General features: G+C 42.4%; 1 protein-coding gene and 1 long non-coding RNA gene across 4 annotated transcripts in view; one reads left to right on the forward strand and one right to left on the reverse strand.

Annotated features, from left to right (window-relative positions):
- The window catches only part of UBL3 (ubiquitin like 3), a 70,316-nt gene extending 60,123 nt beyond the window's left edge, over positions 1-10,193 (forward strand). Inside the window, exons 4-6 of one of the 2 annotated variants that reach the window (XM_022574575.3) lie at positions 2,118-2,204; positions 6,262-6,339; positions 7,269-10,193. In XM_022574575.3, coding sequence (XP_022430283.1) covers positions 2,118-2,204; positions 6,262-6,339; positions 7,269-7,321 — 218 coding nt within the window. In that variant the 3' untranslated portion in view covers positions 7,322-10,193. The remainder of the gene's footprint in view (positions 1-2,117; positions 2,205-6,261; positions 6,340-7,268) is intronic. The other variant, XM_022574576.3, reaches the window with a different exon arrangement.
- Positions 1-20,066, reverse strand: part of LOC111175198 (uncharacterized) — a 117,006-nt gene that overhangs the window by 35,133 nt on the left and 61,807 nt on the right. Inside the window, exon 4 of one of the 2 annotated variants that reach the window (XR_002644651.3) lies at positions 1,094-1,179. The exons of the other annotated variant lie outside the window; for it this stretch is intronic. This is a non-coding gene — a long non-coding RNA (uncharacterized LOC111175198). The remainder of the gene's footprint in view (positions 1-1,093; positions 1,180-20,066) is intronic. 2 annotated transcript variants of the gene reach the window in all.

Below are 20,066 nucleotides of genomic sequence, written 5' to 3' on the forward strand. Positions count from 1 at the left end.
CCTCATGCCTGTTAGAATGACTGTTATCAAAAAGACAAGGAATAACAAGTGTTGTTGACGATGTGGAGAAAAGGAGGCCAATTTACACTCCCAGCCACAGTGGTGGGAATGTAAATTGGTGCGGCCACTTTGGAAAACAGTATGGCGATTCCTCAAAAAATGAAAAATAGAACTACTATATGGTCTAGCAATTCTGCTTCTGGGTATTTATCTGAAGAAAATGAAAACACTTAATTCGAAATGATATATATGCATCCTTATGCCCACTGGAGCTTTATTTACAATAGCCAATATATGGAAACAACCTGAGTTTCCATCAGTGGATGAATGTATAGTGAAATTGTGAGAGACACACACATACTCAATGGAATATTACTCAGCCATTAAAAAAAGAGTGAAATCTTGCCATTTGCAACAACATGGATGGACCTGGAGGGCAGTTATGCAAAGTGAGATAAGTCAGAGAGAGAAAGGTGAATACCGGATGATATCTCTTATATGTAGAATCTTAAAAAAAAAAAAAAAAAAAGCCAAGCTCATAGATAACAGAGAGCAGATTGGTGGTTGCACAAGGTGTGGGGAGGGGAGAGATGGGTAAACGTTATTTTTTAGTTCGAATAAATTGAATGAAAATTATTTTAAAAAGAAAAATTATAGGAGAATATTTTAACCCTGGCATTTTGACATTGAGGACATTTAACACAAAATACAATTTGACCCATGTAAAATTAGATTAGGTAGAAATTATCGTGACAGAATAAAATGAACAACGCTAAAGGAAAGGAAAAAGAAATATTCTATTAAACAATAATTTTGGGTGTGATGAATTCAAAGTAATCCATACGAAAGTGTTAACAACTGACAACTTATTCTTTCTTCTGGAGAAGAGGGACCTGGGAGCCCTGGAGTCAGAAGGCAACAGAGACACCCCAGGGGGAGGGACGAGACGGGGGCCTGGGGGAGAATGAATGAGTTTCACTTCTCCTTACCCATTCCTGTTGTGCTGAGTCACTGACAGGCACTGGTTTTATCAAATTCATATTCATCATTTTGAACACTCAAAAAAAGGCAAGAAGAAAAGTGCTCTACTTACCTCCTTTCTCTTCTGTCCCTTGCTCTTCAGGCTACTTTAAACTAGTTTGTGTGTTGACAGTTATCATCTCCTGAAAACAGGAGCTTCTATAGGAAACAAACACATGATACTAGAATTCTTGAGGAAGATGATGACGAAATTCTCAAACCTTTCAAAATCAGAGCTTCAAATTCTGTATCTACAAGCTAGTGAAAATTACTAACCCCATACCTTGTCACGATACTACTGTTCTCAAACCATTATTTTAACAGAATCATATTCCATATTTTACTGTAATGTAAGTTATACACTAAAATGAAATATTCTGTTATTCATTCTACCTACCAGTTTCTCTTTTGATTTTCTTTGTACATTATCCTAGCTTTCATACTTATATAGCACCTTCTAATATGTTATTTTTCAAGTTTATGCTGAGAATTTTGGGTAAAGTGAACTAAAGTTGTGTCTTTAATGTTTATCAATTGGCTTCAAAAAAAGATAAAGTTATCAACATTACCCAAAAGTAAACACCTAATTTTTTTGTTGTTCTGTTTTTTTAAATGTTTGTTTTCCAGTTATTGAGGTATAATTTTTTGTTATGCTCTATATCAATATATTAATTCTTTTAAAAATCTTTGTTAAACCTATTGTTTCCAGCCTCAAATGTATATTTTAAAAGGTACAAATATTGGTAATATTATAATATTTTCGGTTAATTACTGGTTATTAACATTTTCAGCTGACATTTTTTAAACTAGGATTCGATTTTCCCCAACTCATTTGTTTCCATTTTTAAACTTCAGGACCGTATTTTGGCACAGTTTAGTGTTCTTTAAGAAGCAAAAACTAGCCTTAAGCAGCTCTTGCTATTTAACGAGAACAGCAAGAACAGTGATTAAGTGGGCAGTGACTGCTCCAATTATAAGGAAGCGCCAGGCGTCTTCTCTGATGTATTCTATCTGATTTGGAGCCGAATTTTAGAACAATGCACTAATACCTTAATTTTATGTTGAAATGCACCTAACAATTCCCTGGTTCTTTTCAGACTGGGAAGAAGAGCAGGTCAGCAGTCCAAACATTCTACGCCTTATTTATCAAGGACGATTTCTACATGGAAATGTCACATTAGGAGGTAATAGTTACCTTTGTAATGGGATTTAATGCCTGTCTCATGGCAGCATTATTCATTTGTTTGTTTAAATGCTAATGTCTGATTTTACTAAAAATATATAATTTCAAACTGTGAATTTTGCCTAATTTTTGATATGTCTACTTCTTTACATTTTTCATTCCGTTTAATTTTAGCACTACGATTAAGTGTTTACTGCCTTGTAGAATAAACTCTAAGCCATTACAGATGGGAGTCCATACCTATATTTTATAAATGTAATTTAAGTGTACTTCTGGATAATATAATTTAGATGTAATATTTTTAAGTTAAAGCGAGACACACAAACTAGGAAAGGTTTATGGTAATGGATTTTCAAATAGAATACTGAAGGTATGTTTTCAGTTTGACTCTAACTGATGTAATTGCTAATCATGCAGGAATAAAGGTAAGTGAGTAACATTAGAGAAACTGTAGTGTAGTGACTGAAAGAGCAGATTTTAGAGCCAGATTGTCTGAGTTGTATCTTAGCTCCACCACTTACTGGCTCTGTAACCGTGAGCAAGTTACTTCACTGCTTTCTGTCCTAGTTTCCTCATCAGTGAATTAGGATAACCATAGTGCCTACCTCATAGGTTGGGAGGGTTGAATTAGTTTATAAATTCAAAGCACATAGAACAGTGCTTGGCACATAGTAAACACTTTAACTGTTGGCTATTACTGCTCTTTATATGTGAATGGGGAAATGTAGCTCAATAGTGCCCCCTTCTGGGTGGAACATTGTCTACCATCAGCAGGATTTGTTTTTATTTAAGTACAAGTATTTCAAATATATTATGAGAACTAGAAATATGTAGGCGAAGGAAGTGATCTACTGTAATATATCTTTGTTTACATATAGTCATGACTTTTTTTCCTCTAAACCTAATAATCGAAATGTTTAATCTGTTCTTCCTTAAAGGTAGAATATTTTCGTTCATTCATTCATTTTTTCAGCATGTATTTCTTACGTGCCAACACTGCTAAACAATTAAAGATACAGGGTTGAAAAACAATCTCTTCCTTCAAGGTGCTCTGGTACTACATAGTAGAAACACATAAAATTCACTGTTAAAATACTATGTGACTTGGAGTAGATGAATGCAAATGATTTTTATGACAATATCAAGTCGATGGAGTGTTTCAGTATGTAATTTTACACACAGCCAAGTTTTGGAGGCATTGATAACACTGGTCTAAAAAGTGCCGCTATCTATCTACTGAGAGGTATCTGCTGTTTAAAATATAGCTTTTTTTGGTTTGTAGTTATTGTTATTATTACTTCTTTATAGCTCTTTGTGTAGTTACATGGACCAATTCTTAATGTGTTGTCTATGGCTATATTTTACATTCATTAAGGATGGGACCATATTTTAGTCTTTTTTTGATTGTCTGTGCCTCACATAAGCTCTTGTAGTGTTGACGGGTCAGTGTTGATTGAATTAATCTATTGACTCCACGAATGACTCTTGAGACTCCATTTCCCTTTGAGTATTGATCTACAGGAGCAATTTCTTATCAACTTAATTCTTTAATTACCTCTCTGTTGTGGCCCCAAAGTTCCAACTTCATATTAAACATAACAGAATTTGTGTTAAAATCAAACTATTGACTTTTTTTGGAATTTGTTTTTGACCGATTAACAGATTGACTTACGTTATTACTCTCATTCTATGTTGCTGTCAATCTTTTCAAGAACAAACCATCTCTGGTCTTAGTGATTTAGACAAAGAGCATAGGAATATAACCTAGACCTTTTAAGTTGATCAGTAAATCTGGGTAATAACATTGAACTATTTGTGGCTTTTTGGTCGCTGTTTTTCTTTGTCTCCCTGTTTTTTGAGGTACGCAGGCCTCTCACTGCTGTGGCCTCTCCCGTTGCGGAGCACAGGCTCCCGACGCGCAGGCTCAGCGGCCATGGCTCACGGGCCCAGCAGCTCCGCGGCACGTGGGACCTTCCCGGGCCGGGGCACGAACCCGCGTGCCCTGCATTGGCAGGCGGACTCTCAACCACTGCGCCACCAGGGAAGGCCCTGTCTCCCTGTATTGTTGAATGTGGATAAGGAGGAGACGGCACACAGGGTCATACAGTTGAATGGCTAGTGTGGAGAAGGCCTAGGCTGGCTTTGCACGGCTTGAGACATGCTCCATATGTATAACCCTGTGGGCATCGGATACTTAATTTTAAATGCAGATTTCTGCATGCCCACTCTCCCCCGCCCTGTCTCCCAATCTACTACCGATTTGCCGTCCTGGTCATTTTTCTGTAAAGGGTGAGAACCTTTCTTCTGGGTACTGTGCAGTGTCCCAGTAGAAAGCAGAAGCACCACAGTGAAGGAGAGAAAGCATCTTGGATCTGGTATCCCTCTTCCTTTACCTTCTCTTAGTATCAATGTCTACAATTTCTAGTTAAAATTCAGATGGAGAAGAAAACTAAGTCCCCGTCAATCAAATGTGTGGCTTCAAACAGTAAGCCCCTCAGCAGCTTTCTAGGCCTGTGCAGCATCTCTGCACATTCACAGCTCACTCACCTGTTCTCTGAGGTCTGTTTTCCTGGCTGCCCAGAAACATGATGATCATGGTAATATCTATGGAGTGCTTTTTTGTGCCAAGCCCCGAGGCAAGCACTTTCCTTGGATTGTTTCTTTTAATCAATACAGTGGTGGGGGGCAGGTGATAGAATTACTACCTCCAATTTAGGTGGAGGAAGCTGAGGCGTAGGGAGGGGTCAACAGAACTCTCAGAACTCATCTTACAGTCAGTAAGTAGCAGGGTGCAATTGTAACCCAGGTCTGGCTTACTGGAGTCAAGAAGGCGGTGTGAGAGTGGAACACAGCTTGGTATGTGGACATTTTAAATTCAGTCAGGCTTTCCCAATACATTTAGTGAAATGTTTCATAATGTAAAGTCCTGTTTGCATTTCAGTGTTAAGTCAGGCCTAGGAGATTATCCAATAAAGGCCCTCCTTTTTTTTCAGCCTAGTGTGTATTTTGGGGCCACGATGCTTCATTTTAACTTCAGAAATTAAGAGAACAGACCAAGTAGTGGCTGGCTAGCTTTAAGTAAGATGGAAACTCACCTTGATTACATGAAATATTAGGAATGTTGAAGATAATCAGGGCTCTTTTTAACCGCCACCCTGTAGAGCGGGTTGAAAGAGCAAGTGGCGGGAGGGTGGTGCTCGCTGAGTAATGATCTAAGCCTGCCTTAGGTTTGCAGTCAAGAGACTAGTTTGAAATGTCAGAACTAAAACATCACAGCTATGGAAACAACTCCAGATGTTAGATCTACCGGCTGCTTCTAATTTTATACACAGAATGCCAAAGGGATTTGCCATGAAACTTTTGCGTAAGTGGTTCATGGGTGCGTTATATTAGTCTGTGTCTGAAATATTTCATAATAAAAATTATTACTTATAAATGAGAAAAACCTTTTAAAGACTTGATTAGAAAACAGTGATTACTAATAATGCCAAGACAGTGATTCTTTTAAAGTAACCTTTTTAAGAAAAGTATTTTCTAATTGAAGCATATAAGGTTAAAAATAATAAAATTATTATATTATTATTATGTTTAAAATTATGTTTGTCATTTCTTCTGTTTCTACATTATAGTGGCCTGTCTGGTGCAGGAATTTTATTATGTGACTAAACATAATTAGGTTTAGAAACAAATGTCTCTTAATCTAAACTTCCCCCTAATTTAGAAAAAGTATTCTTTAAAACCTTGTTGAAATTCCTTCTCTCCTTTAAAGATTATCCAGTATTAACCAGTTATGCATTTTCTCTTGTCCCCTTCCTTAAACAATGTGTATATATGTGTCAAGCTGACAGCCATAGCTAAATAATTTCTGAATTATAAAAATTGTTTCTGATAATATGAACCTAATTTCATTTTGTAAGAGATGCTCTCTCTGGTAAGAAATGCCATCTGTTGAGGAAGTCATACAAAAAGCAATCAATTTTTAAAATGGTTTCAATTTTGGTTAGTGATTTCAACAGGTTGGTGTATATGTAACAAGTTGTCTTCTGCTTTTCACATAGCATTAAAACTTCCTTTTGGCAAAACAACAGTGATGCACTTGGTGGCCAGAGAGACACTGCCAGAGCCCAACTCTCAAGGTGAGCCGTGCGCTCGAGAAGGTTCTCACTCGAGCCACAGACAGCCATTCAAAAGTGGCTCAGCGTTTCTTGGAAATTCTGAGGGGAAGAAGTTTTCATAGTTTATGGTGACTGGTCCTTAGCAGTCAAACTAAATCAGCGTGTCCCTTGATTCTCCTCTGTGTTTATGTGTGTATCTTGGTTTGGGGGAGAGGAGAGGGAGGGGCAGGACTGTGGAATCTCTAGGGTGTCTGGGTAGGTAAGTGGGCCCTTGTGTTAAAAACCTCTGCGGGCCTCTGTTTTGGGGGTGAAGACAGGTATCACCGCCCCGCTCCCCGCCCAGCCATCTGCTTGCCTTGTGGAAGCCTTCTGCTTCCGGGAAGGCTCTTGGAGGATAGTGCAGGGTGAGGTGCTACCATCCATCCTGGAGCTGCGTCTCAGTGGCGAGGGAAGGTGACTTTGTGGATGATTGCTAAGACCTAACGAGTCACCAGAAACTCTATTCATAGTTTATGGATGGAACTTGTTAGTAAGCAAATAACCAGACATTTTGGAAACAGGTTAAAATTAAGAGGGTATTTACTATAGCTTTTTAATTTAAAATAATGCAAACATTAAACAGAAAAATCCTGTTTCTTACTATGCTTGCTGTTTCTTATTATGCCCCTTTCCTCATGCTTTTTTTTTTTTTTTTTTTTTTGCGGTACGCGGGCCTCTCACTGCTGCGGCCTCTCCCGTTGTGGAGCAGAGGCTCCGGACGCGCAGGCTCAGCGGCCATGGCTCACGGGCCCAGCCGCTCCGCGGCATGTGGGATCTTCCCGGACCGGGGTACGAACCCGTGTCCCCTGCATCGGCAGGCGGACTCTCAACCACTGCACCACCAGGAAAGCCCCCCCCGGGGAGCCCCCCCATGCATTTTTATAAACAAGGCTTCTCTTCACCTTCCCTAGGTCAGAGGAATCGCGAAAAGACTGGAGAGAGTAATTGCTGTGTGATCCTGTAAACACTGCCTGCCAGGTGTGGTGTGATGTAGTCTTCGTCTTTCATGCTGCTGGGCCAGAGGAGACCCAACGTCGCTTCAGAACCTTTAGGAAGAGTCTGCCTATAAATACGTGGACCTGAACTATCACATGAACACTGTCATCTTTTCTCATGAAAGTAAAAAGAACCAAGAACATTTTTCACTATGATTTTTTATTTCCAGTATTTTTGTTTATGTTGAGCAGTTTTAAAATGTATTGATTTTTGAATGCAAGTCAATCTCCAGGGGAAAACTTAACAAGTTACCTTTCATAGCAGAAACGATTTTGCTGCCACAAAAATTTTCATTACCAGAACTAACAAAATCAAGTGTTCCAAATACAGTGTACGCTGAAAAAGATGGACAGTTATTTTCTTCATCAGCAGAATTTGTAACATGGTTTATGGTACCTAGAAATATACTCACATATACAGTCCACACTGGAAGACACAGCAATTAATGAAGTTAATTACTGGGCTAACATGAGAGTAAAAAGTGGACAAGAAACTGAAACGTTGGGTGAATGCTACCAAAGTCAGCCGTGGCGGCTGCACTGGCCCAGAATCCTACACTGAGCGCGACCGTTCTCACTGCGACAAGTGAAGAGACAAAACGTGCCTCTTGTTGAAATTACTCAGCAGAGGGGCTGATGAGATTAGCTGCTTTTCCTTTAACATGTGCGCTCCAGTCAGACAGCGACGGAGGGCTGGCTCACATAGCACAGGATGGGTGAGGGCTCGCGTCCTAGCCTTAACGCAGGGGTAAATTCCAGCCACTCGCAGACCTCCGTGATTGCGCAGAAATATTAGAAAACCTCACTTATTCATCACTTTTGTGTATTCGAATATCAGCAAATTGAATTTTTCCATAATTATTGCTCATCTCTGTGTCCAGTGTCACAGTTACTCATTAGAGACCTCAGATGAATTCTTAAAATTAAAAAATTCTCCATAGGACTAATTTTGTTTCTTTATGTAGTTTGCATTGGGTATTAGTGCTTGCAATTGTATTAAAGTCAAAAGCTGATTTTCAAGGCACACTTGATTAGGGATGCCATTGTTTTGTTTTGTACCAATAATTTAAAAATTGATATGCTAAAAACAATTTGCACAGCACTAAAGCATGAGCTAGTTTCATCTAAACCTGTAAAAAATATAAAAGATTTTATATTTTTTCACTGGGAAGAAATTCTTCCTGGATGAAATTACAAATACGTGTAGAATATATTTAATAAAAAACTTATAAAATACCTAACTATAGAACTTAAATATAGATTGGCGTGTAGTATATAGAACAATGTTCCATATAAGTAACTTTAGCCTTTATAAAAATGAAGCTGCAGGCTGACGTTATGTCCTGTACTGAAATGAGTGTCCACGGCCCTTACAAATAGTAAGTGTAAATCGTTTCAAACGGTCAGCTTTGTTTAAAGGTAATCAGGTTATTTTATTCATTGTTAATGCTTTGACGAAAAGGCTTTATATGCAGTAGATCTACGAAAATATTGTTCATACTGATCAGAATTAAATTTGTATAGAGCAGAGTTTTAAAATGAATGTAAATAGCACTGAACATTTTCCTTCTGCAACCTGGACTTATAGATCCTTTCTGTAAACTAAATAAAAAAAATATTGTAGTGCATTTTGGTGGTAATTTTAAAGGTCTTGATTAGGTTGATAATTGTTTAAGCACTGTCTCATCCATGTTAAAATTGTTCAGTTTTTATTTCTGAATCTTTAAAAAATTTGTTTAATATTCTACTGTTAGGTTTGGGACGAATCCCAGTGTATCTCTGGTATTTAACCTGGTTAATTTGTGCACAGTCACGACAATGGGTAGAATTATGTAGTCCCTGTTATCACTAAGATGTTCTATTCAAGAGATGTCGAACATTTATGTGCTTTGTTGACTAACTCACATGTGAATTCTGTTAGTGTGGACTAAAGAAGAATCTGGTAGTTACTTAATTGGGCAATTAAGCCATTTATGGCTGTATTCTTTCCTAATACAAACTACTGGTAATTATTTTTAATACCTATTTTAATTCTAATTATTCTTCTGTTTCTCCAAAGTTAAAGACTACATTTAATTGTGATTGAAATTTTATGGTTAACCATATTCTCTATTGGTTTTCAATATATTTTTCTGTGTGTTCCCACATTATAAATTTCCCTTCACAAGACCTCAATTTAGAGTTTGCAAAATGGATGAACTGGTTCATCAGTAGAGAATTATGTCTCTCAATACCTGATATCATTGTTGTGCAAAATGAAAAGAAGAATTTGAAAATTGCAGTAAAATTATATACAGGAAACACCAAAAATTTAGATGACTTAATAGTGTATACATGAAAATACTCAACCATCCCTTTGAAAATAGTTCCTTGGACTGCCTGCCGGTTAAAATTGATCGATCATATCCCATTGAAGGTCCCTCTGCCACAAACAGCTTGCTTGCTGAAAGGCGAGAGCCGCAGAGGTCCAGTCCTGTAAATAAAACCTGAGCTACGGGCCTGTGACCCTGCCCAGCACTTGGTATTTAACTCATGTCTTTTACCTAAATTGTCCTAGACTTGAAGTATTCTGGAAAAGGCAAAGCTTTTCTTCTTTATTAAAACCTCAGCATGTCTCCTTGATCTGACTTATTTGGTTCCTCTTCAAGATAAGTTGTATCTTATCATGAAAAATGTAGTATTTAACATCATCATGCACATTACATGAGGTTTTCTCATGACAAACATCTATCCTTTGTTTTATGTCATCTTGACCAATGTTACAATAATTTCTGTTAGCTGACTGTGGTGAACAATGTTTAATGTGAAACGAAATTAAAACTTTCTTCATCTGTTGTAGAATATTTCCCTTCTTTTAAGTGACTTCATAATTTTGGTGTAGAAATATTCTTTGTCTCTACTATTTTTCTCTTTTTTCCTTCCATTTATTTTATTACATTCCTCAGTAAAATCAGCATTATGTCAGCCTTTTTTTCTTCTCTGTTACCGAAACCAAAGAGAAGTGATCAACCAAAATTTTGTGTACCTTCACACCATCCTTACTGGTAACTGTTGCAGGCATCTCTTTAATTTTTTTCCCATTATTATTTTGCAATATAGCCACTGGTTAGCCAAACAGAGTGACTAGGGGTGGGAGGAGGGCTTGAAGAAGGGCGTGTAACCTATACTTGTGGTTGAAACAAAACTGCAGGCTGCTGGCTGTCTCCTAGGCACGGTTTCCCTGACCTAGCAGAGTGGGCTTCTCGGACGTGGGCAGCGGGTGGTTGGCTGCGGCTCCCCTGTGCGGCTCCGAGCGCTTGGTGCGCTTTCTTCGGAAGAATACAGCGTGTGTGAAGCCCTTTCACAGACCGGGGCATGGGGTGGGGACTGGCTTCCGAAAGAGTTCGTGGACAAAAGTAAATAAACGTCCAAGTCTCGGTAAAGTTTAAGCCAGTACTAGAATATGAAAACATATTTATTATTTTGTGGCTCTTGACAATGACATCAAATGTCCTTCAATATTTTTTTATTCTGCCTCTTTTTCAAAACGCCAACTTTCAAGAAGTATACAGTAGGCATGGTAAATCAATACTTGGGGAAAGGGGATGTGAATCTCTCCTTTGATTCAACCAATAAAAAAACGAACTGGGGGACTTCCCTGGTGATCCAGTGGTTAAGACTGCACTTCCGCTGCATGCCGCGTGGCGCGGGGGGGGGGGGGGGGAAGAAAAGGAATTGGGTAAACAAACATATATTTTCTTAACGTGGCTCTGGAAGTGATTTGTTTTAAAACCAAAAGAGTCTGAGGCAGAGACTCAACTGATTCTAGAGTGTAGTTATTACACATTCAGACATTGTTCAGTATCTGATTTTTATTTTCTACAGACATTTCTCAAGCCTTATTTTGGTGTAAGGGGAGTCTACGTTGTAGTAGAAGACACTTTGCTCCTTTTAAATAACAAGGAGGGAACAGGATCTAGAGGGGAATAGTGCCTGACCACACACGGAACTGGAACCTCAAGGTTTTAATCGGTGCTGCTTTTAAGACTGTCCACATGTTCCATGTGATAATAAAAGAGGGGGATTTATTCCGTTCTCAATTGTCTGCTGGATAAGATGGCTTTTCCGGCGTTCTGGAGCCTGGCCCCTCTCATGGTCCCCTTCTGCATCACGTGGTTTTCTCTCCGGGGCTTTGCTTAACTGAGTTCCACTAATTAGCGTGCGACCTTCCACCAGTGTTTCTCAAGCGTTTTTAAAAATTTGATTAACACATCTCCATTTTGACTGATAACTGCCATTCAGCCCTCAGACTGCAGGATACCATGCCCGAGAACAGCAGGGCTTTGGAATCAGGCCTGGCTTCGAGGTCCAGTTACTTAATCTTTGGGCTTCCGTTTTTTCATATATAGAGTAAGGATAATACCTATTTTGTAGGGTTGTAGGGATTATTTTAAAATAAACATTTTTAGCACTGACTGGCCCAAGAACTCATCTGACCGCCCGTCAGAGCTGTCAGAGGGCCTTATGTCGGAAATGGAGGGCCCAGCACCCATGTGTGTTCTAGACATCATGAAGAAGTAGCTTACGAAAAGGAGAAAAAATAGGAAGATTCTGCGTGCAGATCTCTCACAAGTAAATCACTATGTAGTCACAAATTATCCTGATGAGGAAGGAAAAAAGACATTGAAGAGATCGTTGTGGCCACAAGTCAGCTCTCCCATCATAATTTAAACAGCATGAGCAGAACTGGGTGTTTGGCTATGTAAATCAAGGAGAAATCTAGTAAGTGTCAGACACCTCTGAGAATGGTGTTAGAAAGGTCTGGAATGAACTGGGGTTGAACGGAAATAGAAAGTACACGATTGCTGTGCTCAAAACAAAAAGAACATGGAAGGGATACACTGCTGGGTGCCAACCCTGGCTGCATGCCGGAACCACCGGGGGAGTTTTCATTATTTTAATTTTTTACTTTTTCCTATTGACGCCTGGGTTGCTCACATCAGCTGAACTAAATCAGAACACTCGTGGCTCGGAATGGTCTCCTTAATTCTTGCCAATGACCAAAACCAGAACCACTTAAATACCGAGAACACAACACAGTGGAAAGACTGCAGTAAGTGGAGTTAAAGTAGAAATGGAAAACCGGGCGAGAGGATGGAGACGGGGAATAAGGGTCCCAGCCGCTTTGGATTCTAGGAGACCTTGCGCACGCCGAGTAGTACTGCCCCTGCGCCCCTCCCGCCGCATCGCCCTAGACCCCCTCCTCCCTGCGTGCCTTTGCGCATGCTCACCACCACCACCCGCTCCCAGACCACGAGGCCAGACCCCCCCAGCATCCCAGCCGCGATACCCACGGGGAGAAATAATGTCGAAGTGGAATCCATAAAGATGAGAAGGATTTGTACATCAGCGTTCGCAGCAACATTACTCACAGCACCCAAAGGTGGCAGCTACCCAAACAGATGAATGGAAAAGCAAAATGTGGTATCGTCAGACAATGGAATATTATTCGACTTCAAAAAGGATGGAAATTCTGACACATGCTACAACACGGATGAGCCTCGAAGACACTATTCTAAGTGAAATAAGAGGCCACAAGAGGACAAATATTGTGTGATTCCACTTATACGAAGTACCTTGAATAGGCATCATAGAGATGGAAAGTAGAACAGAAGTGACCAGAGGATGAGGGAAGGCAAGGATGGGGACACGGGGACACAGTTTCAGTCTGGGAAGATGAAAAGAGCTCTGGAGGTGGACAGTGGGGATGGCTGCACATCGTGAATGCACTTAATGCCCCGGCTTGTACGCTTAAGAATGCTTAAAATGGTCAATTCTATGTTATATATATTTTACCACAGTAAAAGAAAAATAAAACTTTTTTTCAAACACATGAGTAGGCCTTACCCAGGAAAAGGAGCCTGGCAGAGCTTCAGAGAAAATGGGCAGAGGGCGACGCAAGCAGAGCAAACAGAAATGCAAAGGCCCAGAAATGAAAGCGGGCACACTGGCGAGGAAATTGTGAGTAGCTCGGTGTGGCTGGAGCACGGAGGACTTGACTTTGACAGGGAGGGAATGAGAAAGTTGAGGCTTGCAAAGCGAGCCGGGCCACGACGTGAGGAAGCTCAGAAACCCCACCCATAACTCCGAAATCTGGACTTTTCCTGCAGGTGGGCTGCACCACTGAGTGTCATGCACATTCACACACCCCCAGAAGGGACTTGGCGATTTCCCTCCAGCCTTTCTACTGTAATAAATTATATAATAAAATAAAATACACTGTTTCTGTATTTTTAAAAATGCTTATTATAAAGAATTCAGAGTCTTAAACATGAAGAGGTGAAAAGTGTTTTCATTTTAGTTTTACCCCAAGCCCATCACGCACAAATAAGAACATGATCTGAATATTCTCTGTTCATATTGACAGCAGAGACGGTTCGTAAGCAAAACTGCTTTATAAACTTGGGGTCATACAACAGAAGCTGTTTTGAATTTTAGTTGCATTCAACAAAAGACATGGAAATGAAACTCAAAGAATCACTGTCACATAAAAGTTTCTTCACCACCAGAGGGTTGTTTCCTAAATATCCCTCTAGGATTAAAGAAAGAGTGATTATGAAGAAAAAGAAGAGGTTACTATTTATCTTTAGTACTTTATGTTTCAGTTTCAGACAATACTAATTGATTCCTTTCTCTGAAAGATGAAAGAGGTATTACTTCTTCCATCTGACCCCCTCTGAATTTTGTTAAGTTATATGATTATTTTAATACTTCCCATATTTCTGACACATACACTGCTCTCTAATTATGTGGTATCATAATTATTCAGTTTTAACTCTACATTTAAATGGATTCCATATTCACTTACCAATCTTTCATCAAAGCTTCCCGAGTCCTGATGGTTTTAAATCATGAGTCATCTATCAGTGGGTTAAGTTGTTATTGTAAAATATCTTTTTAAGAAGATTCACAGCACTGCCTAAAGATGTCTGTCTGTTACCTTTACGTTTGAATGACACCTTGATGGGGTGGAATGATCTCAGGCTGCACGTTCTTTCAGAACTTGGTAGACATTACTCCAATGTTCTCAGGCTCTGACTGTTGTGAACAATTCTGAGGCCAGTCTAATTTGTCTCTCTTGTAGTTGATTTGTGTTTTTCTAGATGCCTGGAGATTTCTTTGTTTAAGCCTCAAGTTCAACAGCTTCTCCAGGCTATGCCTTGGCAAAGGGCTTTCAGTGTCAAAATCTCCAAGAATGTGGAGTGTGCTTTTAACCTGCAGATTCAGTTCTGCCTGGGAAATTTTTCATATGTATCTCTCAGGACATCTTCTGGTCCTCTTGTCAATCCTCTGCTTCAGGGACACCAATTGTGCTTCTATTGGATTCTCACCATTCACGGGCCGGATGTGTTATCTTCTCTGCTTTAACATTGGTGTCTTTTCCGTGTGCAGTCACTGAGATGACCTCCGTCTTTCTTCTGATGTCAGCACTTTGATTCTCAGCTGGGTCCAGTCCTTTGCTTTTTACGAAATTTATACTTCAGCTCTCTAAGTATGATGTTGTGGAGTTTGTGGAAATGGGTGGGGGGGAGGCGGATGGAAGGAAAAGAAAGAAAACTCAGCTGCGGGGTGTGCAGGCTCTGTTGGAGAAGTTTCCCCTGCTCGCTCTGCTGATGTGTCACTGAGCATCTGGAGCTGGTGTCCCCCCGCCCGGCTGAGGGTGTTGTTCATTCCCACCTGGGGTGACCCTCAGGGTCGGATTATTCTCCCAACTCAGTCACTGTCCTAGACCCTCACTTCTGCCGGAGAATCAGCTCTATTTTTCACTTTCTCCCATATTCCTCCACCCCTCCGTCTCTCCCCCCACACACTCTGTGTAAAGTGCTTTTCTAGTTGCCGGTCACAAAGAGGGAAAAATAGGGGCTTCCATGGTGGCGCAGTGGTTGAGAGTCCGCCTGCCGATGCAGGGGACGTGGGTTCGAGCCCCGGTCCGGGAGGATCCCACATGCCGGGGAGCGGCTGGGCCCGTGAGCCATGGCCGCGGAGCCTGCGCGTCTGGAGCCTGTGCTCCGCAGCGGGAGAGGCCACAACAGTGAGAGGCCCGCGTACCGCAAAAAATAAAAAAAAAAAAAAAAAAGAGGGAAAAATAGCAAAATCTGTTGTCTCACTGTTTTAAAGTTATTTAATCACCTGCCTTTTGACGATCATTTACCATCTTGACTTGTCTTTCTCGCTCACCTGAGATCCATTCATTGGGCATCTACTGTAAGCCATGCACTGGGGGAGGCACTAAGAGTTCAAGGACAAGGGAGACAGTCTCTGCTCACAGAGTTTGTGGTTCATTTTGTTACCTGTCTCATCAGTCACTGAATAGTCTCAATTTACTGTTAGTTATTATTTTCTTCCTCTCTGCTCCTGCTGTCCCTGCTCCAGGCCTTCTTTATCTCTGAGATTATTAGCAGATCACAGCAACCGTCTCCTATATCTTCTTTTTTACCTAAGACTTCCGGGTGACAAATCTGGTTGGAATAATGTTTTTAGATCAATCTTTTCAAAATCACTTTTTTCATGACACTTCTGGGGCCCAGAACTTCTCGGTGACTCCTCACTTCTGACCACAAAAATCCAAGCTCCCTGGCACAGGTCTCCTTCCTGCGGCTCTGGGCTCTCCACCTGCAGCGAATCCCGGGGACTGGCTTGTTCAACACTCATTCCAAACCCTTTTGCATTAGCTGCACAAGTGAAAGCTAAGATCCATTTTCCTGACTCTCTTGCAGCTAGAGGTCCAGTTTTAAGTTCCTCCTCTCGGAGGCAACCCGGGGAGATTCTGATTCACAGCTGGGGTGTGTCGGAAGAGGAGCCAGGCACAAAGCATCCGCTTTGCTGGTACCGATGGCACAGGGGCCGTGCGTTCTGCTTTGGAAGCAGTGACTTCTAGTTTGCAGCAGTATCTTAATGTGGCAGCTTTCTGATCATGACGGAGGCCTCAGCCCTCCCGGCAGCCCAGTTCTTCCGCATGGGGAAGGGACTCACTCTTGGAGGCTCAGCTTAGAGCCTGTTTGTCTATCTGTTCCATTCTCTAGGTGATATATACCATTAAGTCCTTTCTGCTTTAACTAGCTGGGAGGGACCCTGGTTTCTGCAATCCTTCGCTCTGACCAATACACTACCCAGCTTTACTTCTCACTTTCCCCCCAAACCTATCAGCCTGGTGCCCTCACTGGCCCCGGGAAGATACCCGTCATGTCTGTCCTTCATGCACTTACCCCTTCACCCGCCCTCTCGCTTTCCCCTGCGATGTAACTGTCTCCCTGGGTCCTCTAATTCCAGATCCAGAGCACATCTGTCTCCCCTGGGGCTTCTCTGACCCCGTGTCCCCACTGGTCCTCTTCACGGGACAGAGAAGCCCAGCCCCGAGGGTCAGAGTAGGCTTAGGGCCTCAGCTCTCCCATCCAATGGCGATCCCGGATGGACTTGTCCTCAGTTTCCTTTGCCATAAAATGTGGAGGTTGGACCACGTGAGCACCACCTTGTCCTCCAACGCAAAAGTTAAGACTCAAAGAAAAGCTACTTCCCAAGCCAAGAGAGCCGAGCTGCTCTCAAAAACATTTGACTTCAAATCCTGTGGCCTCTTTGCTTCCTGACACCTTTCCTCCAAGGTTGGCCATGCACGTGTGGACTGTTTATTTTAACTGCTGGAAAGAAATCCCTGCAGCTGGTGCCGAAAGGCAAAGTTCACCAGCTGCACGGGAGCAATGCCCTTGGCTGCGGTTGACCTCTCCACGGCGGGCTCGCAGCTCCTGTCAAATCTGGACGAAGATTACCAAAGAGGAGGGTCTACCTGGCTGAAGCCGTGCCATGGGAAGAGAGCAGCTGTGTGGCAGGTATTTTTGCTCAGTGCGAGTGTCAGCAGTTTCCTGGTAGCCTGTGTAATATTGGTGGTGATTCTCCTGACTCTGGAACTTCTAATAGATATAAAGCTTCAGAAGAAGAAGAAGAAGAAGAAGAAGAAGAAGAAGGAGAAGAAGAAGAAGAAGAAGAAGAAGAAATCCCTGCAGCTGGCAAGGGCAGGCCCCGAGGGATGGGGAGAAGAATTCTTTTCCAAGAAGGCGAGTCCCCCTTAGAGCGTGGGCCCTGTTTCATGGACAAAGTACACGGCTTGCCTATGTTCCGTTACCCAACCTGTCTGCCGACGCCTCAGGCTGCAGTGCAGGCCTGATGGGTGAGGGTCCATGACAGGGTCTCAGTACACATTCCCACGGAGGCTGACGACCAGGCCCCGAGAACAGAGCAGTCCCCATGCTGGGTCACATCGCAGGCTCTGGAGTCAGCGCCAGGGGGCGTCTGCTCATTGAACCTGGGGAGACGGACCAGACAGAACCCTTAGGGCAGGGTGACATCATCTGTGTGACATCACACATGGCCCTTCTTCAGATTAACAGGCCGCTCTGGCTCCCAGGTCCTGTCCCAGGCAGGTCTGCAGCCATCCCAGGGCATGGGAAGGCTGGAGACCCTCAGCTGCTTTACGCCCATTTGTGCCAGCTGTTCTCAGAGTCCCCTGCATCCAAGGGCTACATCCCATTACTTGAACCACCCGCAGGGAGCCTTCCTGTAGCTCAACTGTGCTCTCACTTTTTATCAAGGGTGGATGTCAAAAACGGCCAGTTGGAAACGACTTCTGCCTGTTCTTTGTACTTGCCTTACACGTGCGCCCCAGAGGCCATAGGTGCTACTTTAAAAAAGAAACAAAGCACAGAAGCAGATTGCCTTTGGGTCGGGAATGACTCCAGACTTACTCTATTTCCACCTTCTTGACCTCTTCAAGCACTGGTTCCATCCTTCATACACACACACACACACCCTTGGGCCCAGCCTCACGGGGCTTGGAGACCCAGCACTGACCTGTTCCTTCTGACTCTGGCCTGGCATCTCCTTGGTGTCCAGGCCCTGCTTCTAGTAAATGCCACTCACCTCCCAACATTGCCCACACCCCTAGACACATCCCACAGCTGAACCCACACCAGCGCGGCCCCGCTTTCCAAGGGGGAGATTAGACAGTTCCTGAATGGTGGAAGGCCTTATACATCATTACATTGACCGCATAATGAAAAAAGATCTTTTTTTTTTTTTTAACATCTTTTTTGGAGTAGAATTGCTTTACAATGGTGTGTTAGTTTCTGCTGTATAACAAAGTGAATCAGCTATACGTATACATATATCCCCATATCTCCTCCCTCTTGCATCTCCCTCCCTCCCACCCTCCCTATCCCACCCCTCTAGGTGGTCACAAAGCACCCAGCTGATCTCCCTGTGCTATGTGGCTGCTTCCCACTAGCTATTTTACATTTGGTAGTATATATATGTCCATGCTACTCTCGCACTTTGTCCCAGCTTACCCTTCCCCCTCCCCGTGTCCTCAAGTCCATTCTCTACGTCTGCGTCTTTATTCCTGTCCTGCCCCTAGGTTCTTCATGACCTTTTTTTTTTTTTTTTGACAGAAGATCTTTGTAGCAAATTTCTCAAAACGTTTTTCGTCTTGATGAATTGCTTTGACCTATTTATAGGACGAGAGCTCAGCAACCTGTTCCTTGGTTGTCCTAAAACTCTTAGCTCTGTTTTACACCTACTCACAGCTGTTAATAACCCTTAGCCTCCTTTTCTGTTTACTGTCTACACAGCTGCCCCCCAGCCTTGACATAACCTCTGTCGGTAATGTGGAAAAACACAAGCCCAAGAGTCAGACAGATGTGCTTTTAATCCCAGCGCCCCCATAAACCAGTCTAATGGGTGTGGGCACATCGTTTAACTCCTCTAACATCCATCGCTCCACGTGAAATAGAGGTACAATCCCCAGTGTCCCCGTGGTTCGATCAGTGTTGAGATTTAATGAGCTAATATCTGCCCAGAACTCACACATGTAAGGGCTCAAAAGATGTGACCCTCCTTTCCTCTTTCCTGTTCCTTTTTTTTTTTTAACGGGCCCATCCCAGCTGTTTTCTTCCTTCTGGATGCATTGGGAGGCAAGGCATCCCTACTGAACAAAGAAATAAACGTGAAGGTGGCAGCTTTGTGGATCCTGGCCCCTAGCTGCTAGGACACCTGAATTTTAAGCAACAGGACACTCAGAACCTAGCACTTGACAGGAGGGGGTATGTGCATGAGTGCAAATGCAAATTGGTTCTCTGTCTCAGTTCCCCAAAACTGCTGTGGGGATCCCCACAACGGGCTCCCAAGTAAGAAGTGTAGCTGTAGCTGTAAACAGTCGAGAATGGTCTCCAAGATCGTACACAAATGTGAAAGCCAGAAACACAGCATCCCTGTACAGTTTGTGCCCGGCCCAGGGACAGCTGCTGAGCTGGTTAAAAATATGTGTCTGCAAATAAGTTTGTGCTGGTGAGCTTGGGTCATAAAGCTCTTCTCATCTGAGCCTTTATTTTGGGTGTGCGTTACTCTAGGCAAATGTGCCTCAGCGGCGCTCAAAGAATATTTGATTCGTCGGAGAGAGATTGAGGCGCCCTGTGCAGTGCAAGAAACAGGCCCCCTGCCCGTCACTTAAGAGCCCATGCATATATGTCCATGCCTCTAGATAGCTAGTGGGAAGCAGCCACATAGCACAGGGAGATCAGCTCTTGTGACCACCTGGAGGGGTGGGATAGGGAGAGTGGGAGGGAGGGAGACGCAAGAGGGAAGAGATATGGGAACATATGTATATGTATAACTGATTCACTTTGTTAT

The sequence above is a fragment of the Delphinapterus leucas genome, chromosome 18 (assembly GCF_059928025.1).
Source record: "Delphinapterus leucas isolate spDelLeu-1000000601 "Yukka" chromosome 18, BTC_Dleu_Yukka2, whole genome shotgun sequence".
NCBI lineage: Eukaryota > Metazoa > Chordata > Mammalia > Artiodactyla > Monodontidae > Delphinapterus > Delphinapterus leucas.